Source organism: Pieris napi, chromosome 3 (assembly GCF_905475465.1).
Source record: "Pieris napi chromosome 3, ilPieNapi1.2, whole genome shotgun sequence".
In the NCBI taxonomy this organism is placed as follows: domain Eukaryota; kingdom Metazoa; phylum Arthropoda; class Insecta; order Lepidoptera; family Pieridae; genus Pieris; species Pieris napi.
In genome coordinates, this window is record NC_062236.1 from 3,688,359 (window position 1) to 3,700,123 (window position 11,765).

General features: G+C 32.0%; 1 protein-coding gene across 2 annotated transcripts; it reads right to left on the reverse strand.

Annotated features, from left to right (window-relative positions):
• Positions 1-1,485: 1,485 nt before the first annotated feature.
• On the reverse strand, positions 1,486-8,855 carry LOC125063690 (protein spaetzle). Of its 2 annotated transcripts, none has more exons than XM_047670263.1 (6): positions 8,697-8,855; positions 6,059-6,176; positions 4,606-4,727; positions 3,847-3,960; positions 2,735-2,835; positions 1,486-2,545 (listed from the first exon to the last, which is right to left on the reverse strand). In XM_047670263.1, the coding sequence occupies exons 1-6, from the start codon at positions 8,727-8,729 to the stop codon at positions 2,371-2,373; spliced, it is 663 nt and encodes a 220-aa protein (XP_047526219.1). In that variant the 5' UTR covers positions 8,730-8,855; the 3' UTR covers positions 1,486-2,370. The 2 variants fall into 2 exon arrangements, with proteins under 2 accessions (XP_047526219.1, XP_047526218.1); XM_047670262.1 differs by having other exon boundaries at positions 4,606-4,754.
• Between the last annotated feature and the right edge of the window lie 2,910 nt (positions 8,856-11,765).

Genomic DNA, 11,765 nt, shown 5'->3' on the forward strand with positions numbered 1-11,765 from the left:
ACTTATAAAGGATACATTAAAAAAAACAAATTATACCAATAATAATAAAAAGTGCACATGAATCATTTTAATTAATTTAAAATCAGTCTCACGTCGGTTAGGTAGTATTATTAAAGTTAGGGATACGATGTGGACAGGTAATGTTTGTACAGAAGAAATTTAAAGGAAGATAGAGAAGAGATATACTGAGCAAGCAAAGTGATTTTTTTAAGAAACATATTCTTTTTTAATATATTTCGCCTAAGATGATATATATTATATACAACACTTCTCAGGTCTATTAGTAGTAATAACCTAAAAACGACTTTTGCGCATCTAACAACTCTAGCTAATTATTTGCTTTTTTCTTGTTATTTGGCGAGCCTCTTGCAAGCTTGTTGCAATATGCAAGAGGCACATTATCTTCGACCTATAAAAACATACGCCCGGATTGTAAGTCTCCCCTTTTAGGCTTGTTGAAGTCGGTTAAAATGAGCCTCGAAGCAGGATGTATTTGTATTTATAAATTAAATAAATAATATGAAGTGAGGGTTTTGTATTCCACTCGTTATACCTTCGATAGAATATTGGATTTATTATATTGTACTTTTTTACACAGTCACAGATTAGTTTTTTATTTCGTTAGTTTTTAATTAAACTCAGTAATGTATTTATATAGTTGTCTTCGCTGATTTTATTTCTTGGGTTTAATTATTTTACTTATTGTCCATCACACTGCAATGTCCCTCAGTAGCATAGGTACAGGGTTTGATTCTCGGTAAAACAATTATTGTTTCAGTGATAAAGGCATGGCATAAAAGGCTGTTGATTGCCTTGAAGAATTATTACGAAGACTAGATAGAGGAACAGCCCCATTGGAGGCTACGAAACATTAAACTATGCAACAAAACTTTTTCTTAAAAAAATTTTTTTTTAATTTGTGATTGTGATTCTTAATTTTTTTGTTTATTTTAGATTTCAGTTTTGTAATTGCATAAGTCTAATTTGTTACTTGTAATTTTGTGTTTGTTCATTTAGTTGTTCACTTTACCCTTGGTATTAGTTTTTATTTTTCCTTGAGATCGCTTGTTAGCGATATGGCTACCCGTTGCGTCCTTAATAGTTTATGTTATATGATTGTATATACGTATATACTGTTAATGCATCAAAGTTTTAATGAATAAAATGTTTTTTTTTAATGTTGACTTTTGGTATAGTATAGAATTTGACCTCATTGCGGTAGGACAATGAATTTTATTTAACTCAAATAAATAAGTAAGCAACACTACTAATAATACTACTCAGGTAAAAGTTGTAGTAACTATGCAAAGCGATAATTGGCAAATGTGTTGTTTTCTACTTTCAAAGGCTCATTTTGAGTCGCTGCGTAGCGGAGCAGTAAGTGAGAATTCGTGATGTAGAAATATTTTTTCTAATTTTTTACATCGTGTAGAAAATAAAAGGAATAAATTAAACCTTAATTAAGATAGATAAATAAAAAACGGATTTGATATAAATATTTATTTACATAATTATTGGTCTCAACGCGTTAATAATATTTTAAAAACGCTAACATTAACACAGATGGCAAAATTCGCATATCTACTATATGCATATGCTTTAAACTGTTAGGTAGTTTAACTTGTTTTCATGAACGAATGATATAATCGACAAGCTAAACTAATGTAACGATAACTTATTGTAGTAACAGCACTTACTCTGAATATCAAATACATTGAATATCACCAGAAATCTGTCATCTGACAATTTATTAAACGCTTACTACACCAAATAAATCCGCATACAAAATACCGCTTCTAGCGACTTTCATAGTATATCCTATACTTTTCAAACAAATCGATTCTGATATAGGCCATCTTAGGCCAATCGCAGAAATTACACGTGTTTCTGTCAATATCGGTTCGTATACATACAAAAGGTATTCACTAAATTTAACGAACTAAGAATTAATACTCGCACATAAATGTTCAAGCGTATAACATGACGTAACAAAAATGGGAGATCCAATCAGCTTCTGTATTTTCCTTATAAAAACTAATAATTAAATATAATTTCATTAACTGATATAAACGCAAATTTATTACATACGGAGACGAAATAAGGCTTAACAAACTGGAAAGCACTCAAAACGTCGAGTTATGTAAATCAAAAGAACGAGGTATGATTTGTATTATTGTAACGTATAGGAAATAGGCTATATTTACATTAATAGTAAATAAAATAATGTCCGGACTTCACACTGTGGGACAATTATTATTAGAACCATCTCCGGGCCCCTAATTAATTCGCGTTTATTCGTTAATGATGTACTTAACAGCATAGTACTCGCCTATACCAAAGACAATATCATAAAATAAAGTTATTCATTTATCAAACAGCCTTAGCGACACACGAGCAACAACTGGGAACTTGAAACGGTCTCTCAATGATTTCATTTTTGTCGTTCAGTGCAATCATGTTACGTAGAACATATTTCTGTACGCATGACCCTCTGTAGCCCTTCTGGAAGAAAGCTATAGAAGAGCAGGTGGCGTTTTCTCCTCCTCTGTAAATATATTATACATAAATTAACATTTTATAAAGGAAAATATCTTATGAACAGATCTTCGGACAAATACAACACAATTTTAGCTACCCAAAGAGAAGTTTCTCGAATGTAAAATGTATGTACTGTATGAATATAGTTTTTTTTTGGTAATATATAAAATAAGATTTGATTTATAGACAATTTTACCTGCATATTTCCACTCGAAACGTTTGTCGCGGTTTTTGCTTGTCGTTAACTATCAGGAACCAGTCCTTGTTGATATCTTGAGCCACTTTGGGTACAAATATCTGAAATAGATTATTATTTTACTTAAATAAAATATCAATAAATATTTAATAGTACAAAATTAAGACTACTATATACTACTGTATCTGTTTTGAACTCATTTTTATGTTTATAGGACAAGCAATTGAATGTGCATCGCAAGCTGAAGTCGCTATTGCTCTAGTCTTATTGTGTTAAGCCTCACCAATTCAAATCTGTGAATGCGAAGTACGATTGTATAATCATACGGAAGATATATCACGATACAATTGCGGTGCCTACGTTACGTTTCCAGCCTTTTGTATATTTCCATGCTAGTGAAAGTTGCATTTATATTTATGGTCGCTTTATATTATTGATTCACACACGCAGGCAAGTTTAAGGTTTCACTTCAGCATAAGGACAATTGAGTTTGCCGAAATAAGCTCAGTTTATTTGATAATACATATCCTTGTTGGCCAATTAAAAGCGGTATCGGAAAACAGGTTAATCCAATTTTGATAATTCGAAAGTAGAAAAAAAAAAGTTTCAAAAGAGCTATTTTAAATGTAGCTCTTTTGAAAATGTATTAGTTTTTAAATGTGTATAAATAAAACGTATATAAAAATATATAACGTACGTATGTAAACGTATGTTGGAATTGTTATGGTGCAGTAAATTATGTAGAGTATATTATCACGAGAATAAATTATGTGTTATCGCACGTGACATTTACGGACGATATTATTTCCGCTTTGAATAATTTTTAATTTTGCGAAAAGAATCAATGTCTATAAAAACATAGGGCCCATGAAACACGAAAACAACTGGTACTAACAAACGGGAGAAAAATATTTCCTATAATTATATTTATGTTTTAATAATGGAAATTCCCGTAGTATTCTAATTTCTAAAGTAATAGTCGTCATCGCTTCGAGTTGTATATTCTATAGAAAGTAATGCTACTACAAAATGCATTTTGGGTTAAATCTCGTAGACGACTAAGGATATAATATTGTTCTTTATTTAAACGTTAAAGTAACGCCCGTGCTTACCCTTTCCATAGAGGAACATAGATCTATAGTTTCTTCTTCCGGTCCTATTCTCTCAGCGAGTTGAGGAGGCTCTAGTACATCTTTGTTAAACCTGTATTTGTTTTCACTTTCAATCTGTAAATAAATAATTGGAATTACTTTTATTTACCACCAATTTGTATTTTAAATGTACACATTCCTACATATTTTAATATAGTTTGATTTAGGCGAATCTCGCTGATCACTGCTGCGAAGCACTTAAGGACCTATCCTGTCGCCAAACTCCAAAAAAGTACATTGCTTCTTTCCATTTTTCGTCATCGTTTCTAGAAGGGCGATTGGAAAAAATATATGGTGGACTTTATGTATCCATTTCGAAAGATCGATACACGATTTAAATAAATTCGCTCGATAGAATAAAAATCCAAACATCGCCTATTTTTGACACTTAGAATTCATTTTATGACGAAAATGTATATAGAACATGATTTTGAAATTTCCACGATATATTTTATCGCAAGCCAAGTAATCCATATGAGAAAAAAATTTAAAAATTACATTAATTTAATGTTTTACATAACTAATTGTTATTACGCGCTGGCGCGCGTCTAGTTGACACTAGTGCAGTCATGGGCTGAGGGCGGTAGTGTAGACACAGCCAACTGCCGATTTAGTTATTAAGGCAGAAATATGGAAAGAAAAGTCTAGTCAGCAGTGTTTCCCAACGCGGGGCTCACGCACCACGGGGCAATCATAATTGAATAATAAAAATAACGTTACCTGTTGAATTGCACTTGAAATTATATCCGCCGGATAGTTTGGAATATCTTCACAAATGCCCAGGGTTTTACAATCGTCGGGGATTTGAGAGAATATGTCTATCCCAGACCTTGATGTCAAATCTGGGAAAACAATACTGCTGTCCATTACTGAAATATTAAATAACTAATATATAACTGGAAATAAATAGCACGCTGATTTATAGTACAACACTCTAGGGCGCCTAAACAGTTTTAACAAAAGTATTTAAATGGAATCTTCAGTGATGTGAATTTTGTTGTGTAAACAAATATTAAAATATTTACAGTAATAATGATCAAGACAGAAACTAGCTTCGCCCACGACCTTACAGTTGAAAGTCGATCGTGACTCATAGAATATTTTTATCTGGAAAACAAAATGTTCATAGTCTTCAACTGTTAAAGTTTACTTGAAAATATTGTCTTGTGCAACCTTTAATTATTCTCCGACGCAATGGATATCGTTCATTGTTTTTGACGTGATAACGTCTTTAAAATCGTTTTAGTCGGGTGACATGTTCAGAAACTTGTGTCACACCAAAACCTCACGAGCGCGATCGCAGGTATAACGAGAGAGAGACGGACCGATCTCCCGTCTCATCTCGAGCGCTGCCAGTCATTCCGTGAAACTTGTCACGCCGAATCCTCACGAGCGGAGGCTGGCATAGCGTTCGAGTGAGTGGACCGATCTTCCGTGAATAAAACGATAGATGTAATTTAAAATTTGAAAAAATTGTTATCTTCATTAATTCCTTACTTCCCAAAAACTTATATCACCAATAAGACGTTATCACGTAAACATCTCGATCGTAAACCTACTTTACAAACAACCAATATTTTTAATTATTAATGTTATTCTAAGCCTTCGATGCCTACTTCCACATATGGCGGAGCGGAAGCGCTAAGCGTTATAATGAATTGATATTATAACTGACCTACGTTATCTACGTAGTAGCTTAATGTGAATGTTCATAAAAAGTGTGTAATGCTCTAAACTGTGACCCAATTTGTATGTGCGTAATAAACGCTTGCTTGTACTGAAGGAAAACAGGTAACTGGTATGTCTAAGATTCTAAAGTTGACGTGTGTTAGGCACAATTAAATTAAAAGGCGATAACTGTGATTAGCAAAGGTTTTATCATTTTTATCTTACAGCTCATCACCTAATTATTAACGATCAGTTAGATAGATGTTCTATGAGAACAGTTGTATGTTAGGAAGCAATATAATAAATGAGAAAATATAAAATAACTGCACAGAATACACCGATAAATTGCGCAGATGCAATTTAATTTAACTTATATTTAAGTAACATTCGAATACCAATAAATAGGTTATTGGTATGCAGACTGCATGCGAAACAACCAGTTTTTTGACACAAGAAACTTGCAAAATGTGTTTTCATACATTCGTAGTATTATTAGTTTACATACCTCGCCTATTAATGAATGGCTTCACAAATCTGTTAAGAATTTTGTATGAACCATCTGAGGGGATGTTTGGTGATTTGCCCGTCCGCCAATCGGTTTCTTCAGCTTTATAGCTTGTCATCTGTAAATATATTTCCAAACATAATATAAATTAACATATACGTATGTCATTTATTTTCACTATATTTGTCGTCTTTATCTGAACCCATTTATATCGCGTACTTTCGCTTTTAGGCCTTTACCATCCGATACACCTTCTCGACATTTAATACGAAACACTTAATTTAGATACAAAATAGGAGTATTCATTTATTCTAATTAATCAATAATTATTTAAAGAATCTACTTAAAAATTAATCTTGATACACAATGAGAATGATTTCTTTCTAGTTAAGTACCTACTCTACACTACGGAATAGAATAAATAATATTAGTTAAAACTTCAACGTTATAAACGCTTACCACGAATGCACTAAACCAAGACACGAGATCGATTTGTCTGCCTTAAGATTACGAAAGAAGTCATAATACGTCAGTAGGAAAAACTAATAATGTAAGAACTTCCCCGCTTTATATAAGCAGCATATATGTTACAGAAGTTTTGTTTTAATATTTAGTATTATAAATTAGTTTAGATAAAATAAAAAAATTATGCTTTATGCTTACATGATTAAAAAATGAAGCCTTATTGCTTCTGAAATAAGAGGAACATACAATAGCGTAATGTCTTTTGCAAACATTGCAAACGAAAATTTTATATTGTTATTGTTTTACTTAAATTTCAATTACTTACTACATATAATCTTTTCCTCAATTTATCTTAAAGATACATATCAGAATGAGCCTAGTAGAATAAAATTAGGACGGCTGATGGCGACGTGCATCTCGTTCGTATATATTAAGGTTCTCGTGTAAATAAAAATACATTTTTTGTAATGAGAAATAAAGTTCTTTAAACATTAAAGTAACAATCATTGGGATAAAAAAGCCACATAGTTGACAAGTTGTACGTACCAATGCTTGGTATTTCAATCGAATCCATTGATTTTATATCCTTCACAATTTATTAAGCCAAAAAAGTATTTGTATTTTTGAAATATATGGTAGATTTAAACCATAAGTTAACATATGCAATTATATTTAAATGTCGCACTTATTGTAAGTACATTTCAAGGTCTCCTACGTTGAATATAGATAGATAACATACGACAACTATTATTATTGAAGTAATATGTAAAATAAAACCCCCAAAATCTCATACGACGTAAGACATCACACATTTGTGTAGAAGAACAATTTCAACGTGTCCTTGAATACTTTTCTTTACTTTTCTTTACTATACTTATTATTTGTATTTTACAAGTATAACTGTTTGTGTAGCAAATAAAAAAATGTATGTACATTAAGTTTAGTAACGACTTTTATATCGACGCATTTATTTATTTTATTCGAATAGTTAAAAGGTTTAAAAGATGAAACTGGTTCGTGGTACTGTTTTGTATTAAATGTAACTTAAATTAGTTATTGTGTACTTATTTCGCAAGAGTTTACTAACTTACTAACTTTATTTTAGTATAGTAGTTTTTTTAAGCTAGGTACATGGTCTTCACATATAATTATCGAATCAATGTTTACAAGCTATTTTCAAAGAGTTAGTATGGAGATTTTTAAATATTTTTTATTTATAATTTAGACTTTCAAAAATTGCCTTTTTAATAAGTCTAATTGAAATAAATGATTTCCTAACATACAATCTCATAGAAAATCTGTCTTGCTTATCGATAAAAAGATATTTCAAGAATTGAACCAAATAATGCTATACGAATAACTGTATGGTTTGTAATATTTTTTAAAGCAGTTTAATTGGATACGCATAATTTATTCACGATGCATTATGTATATCGAAAGAAAGTGGACGTCACTCTTACTTTTGTATCACGATAGCAAATCGTATTAATGAATTTAGACCTGCAATATGTATAAATAATCTTCTGTATTCAATTAAAATATTGAAAATCCTCTATTTAACTTGCTAGATTCGTAAGTAGGAAAGGATTGAACGAATATAACATATCTTAATGACATTTCATGTATACCACTGAAACTATTAACTAACTGCGAAATTCAAATGTCTAACGCAGGTTCTGCGTTGCTGAATAAATTTGAACAAGTTAATATTGAAGATTTATAGGAAAGTAAGGCATGAGAGGTGTCTTCCACTCTATGGTTTTATGCGTTTGATCATTTAAAGGTTCTTAAAGCAAGGAGTTGATATGCCCACGGCGCGTAAAACTCGAAACAATAATTGTTTTGCCGGCATTCGAACCTTGAGCCTTATACGCCATATGCGTCGACAACTAGCCGGTAAATATCCCATTCTTAGGCAACATTCCAATTTTATTTCACTTAAATAAATTGAAATATTATTTAATTAAAACTAAAATATAAAAAAATAATTAAATATGCATTTGATCACCTAATAGCGATGACATTTAATTAACTATTTATATCATATAGACTTTGTAGCTCGCAGTTATAAAAACTCGTTTTTCGTTTACCTAACATTAAACGTATTCTTGCCATTTAGTGTGAATTCACTAGAACCTTGATAAGATCTTAGTAATATACATTATTTACATACCAGAGAAAACCAAAAAATGTATTTCCAGGCCATAACTAGGTCGATGTGAGTATCATCCGATAATGCACTTTAACTTATCCATATTAAATTAATTATACACTGCGGAAATGTACACACATTCACCTGGTACAGCGTTCAAATGACAACTGGCCGGTCGGAGTTGACCAGCAATTACTTGCGACCACTTTACGGTGACCTCTACGTTGTTCAGGTTTTATTTGTTTACGTATTTGTATGTACTCGCCAAAGATCTTGTCTAAATGGTTACCAATATTTGTTATTTTCATGTTTTGTATTGTCAAGTTTAACGGCATGACGAGGCCGCACGAAGGCAAGAGCTATCAATGATAGGTGAACTAATTAGCTATACCTCAAATTATTATTAATGAAAGGTGTGATAAACTAACGATTTAATTTAGATAGGTAATTAATAAGTTGAATGTAGTCAATACTTATATTTCTTTGTTTAAATGTTGATTGTCTTTCGGTAAGTCCCATGTACCATAAAAATCATGCGCATATGTATTTAATATTCTATGGAGTACCTTAAATTGACGTAAATGGACTTGGCTACAGTATTATGAATTTTCCTGTTCTCACGTGCTAATAAACTGACAATAAATTTATTCAGCAGTGTTGGCCTAGTGGCTTCAGCGTGCGACTCTCATTCCTGAGGTCGTAGGTTCAATTCCCGGCTGTGCATCAATGAACTCTATTTCTATGTGCGCATTTCACAGTCGCTCGAACAGTGAAGGAAAACATCGTGAGGAAACCTGCTTGCCTAAGAGTGAAAAAGTCGACGGCGCGTGTCAGGCACAGAAGGCTGATCATCTACTTGCCTATTAGACAAATGATCATGAAACAGATACAGAAATCTGAGGCCCAGACCTAAAAGGTTGTAGCGCCACTGGTTTATTTTATTTTTTAAATTCATTTCATGTGTGAATTTAGACTAATCCCTGTCATTGGTATGACAAAATAATTTTCTAAAAGTAAGAACAAAATGTTTTATTGTAAAGTAATATTCTAATGTACCTAGTCTCTATATAAATAAATGGTAATGATTTATGCTTTTCCTCGTTCATATGTATCGTTTTCCTACCAAAACTTTTTCGTACAAGTAGTTTTCATTCTAGTCCCTATTATCTCATTATAAACTGAACCAATTGGCTTAGATATTAAGTATAATTTGTCTATGACTAATTAAATGACAGTTGAAGAAATCTTATGAGTTACCAGAACTTAAAACATGGGACTATTTTCAAACCTCCACAGTTTTAGCTTTCATCACAGATCATTTTCAAGTTAGCTTTAAATATGTTTCAACCCTTTTGAGATTTTTGACAAGTGAAACCTCAGTCTATTGTTTGCCAAATTGTTGATGCAAGTGTCTAGATGGTCATGTTTTACATTATGTATAGAATGTATACGGATACAAACCTTGCACTGCAGAAATATCATTCAGCGAACCTATAAGGAAACGAAATTTCCGATGACGTGTATCAGGTTACAGATAAAATATTTTGACCATTAATTAGCTTTAGCATTTTGCGGTAATGTAGAACGTACGTCATAGGTTTCATTTTCAAAAATAATCAGTTAAATTCCATTAATACATTATCATGTGAATATTTTTGCATGCGGCTCGGATAGTACCGAAAATTCTCTGTTCAAAATATTACAATAAAAATAATACAAATAAATCCTAAACTGAATGTCGTGAATCTAGAATAATTTATGTAGAAATTATCGTTTATTTCTAAGAGATTATACTTAATATATAACAAATTCAAACTAAAAATAGAGAATATGGTAAGGGTGTAGTAGAGTTTTAAGAATACAGATACGTATTTTAATACGAAAATGTTGAAAATCATGGTTATAAACTTATAAAAGCACAACTTAATCCGTTAAGCTTCAGCCTTAAGAGAAAGTGTGCGAAATCAGTATTTAATTAGTTGAAACTTGTTTGGCTCTCTCCACTCACCTCCGCGTTGATCCACCATGCAATGTCGTGAACTCGTGATGCTAAGCGTATTAATTATCCTATAATATCTTCCTAGAACTAATTTTTCATTTGTCTACTGCGCAAAATCGCATTAATAAAAGCTATATAGTGATTTATGACTCTCGTTCATATGTTTCATCGATTTTCTCATTATTTTAATGATTGTTCTCATCAACGACCTCACATAAATCAACATTTTGTTCAACGCTTTCTACAAGTAATTTAACAATTATAGAATTTCGTCGAACCTTGGAGAACAAGGGTCTGCAAAATCCACTTAGGAATCTCTGTTCAAAAAACCCACTTGTTACCCGATATTGATGCGATAAAAATACTTCCTACCACTATTGTTCGCAATTAGGACTTTACGCTCACCGAGCACAACTGAATATTAAAATATTTTTTCCATTACTTCGTTGGATTTTCCTGTCGTTTTCATTGTTTTTATAAGCAGAAAAAAGTTATAAGTATGTGCATATTTGCTCATTGTTACCCTTTAGATTCAGAATCGTACCTGGGGCATGTGTAGCGACAAGCCCGCTGCGACCTCCTTCCATTAATTATAAAGCGTAAAATCCAGGGTAAATGGCGTGTTGGTACCGGCGTAAACGGTAGAAGAAAAAATCATGGCTTTGTACCGACCGAAGCCATTGGACTGGTATTGCGACTGCGTTGAGTTGCTGCATCTTGTACAGGACAAGACATAAGTAATGGAGGAGAAAGAGATACAGATACGAAACTCAGGGCCAAGTGTGATGCCTGGTTGTCAAAAACGATTTGAAATTGACATATAGGAATGTGTCGGACTTCGCTATGAATGACTATCGTGTAAGTATATATTTTTTAATATTTACTAGGTTTTTGTTTGACATTGAAGTCATATTCATGCATCAGAGGGATTCAAGAGGAGGTCACATTCGTTATTAGGTTTTAACATTTATAATTTAATTACAAAAAGTAAAAAATCTTCCTTTCTTTATTTGCCGATCACTTATTGTTTGGCCGTATATGTAAGGTTTTAAAGAATTCATAACAAATTGCCAGAATTCACTTCTCACGCA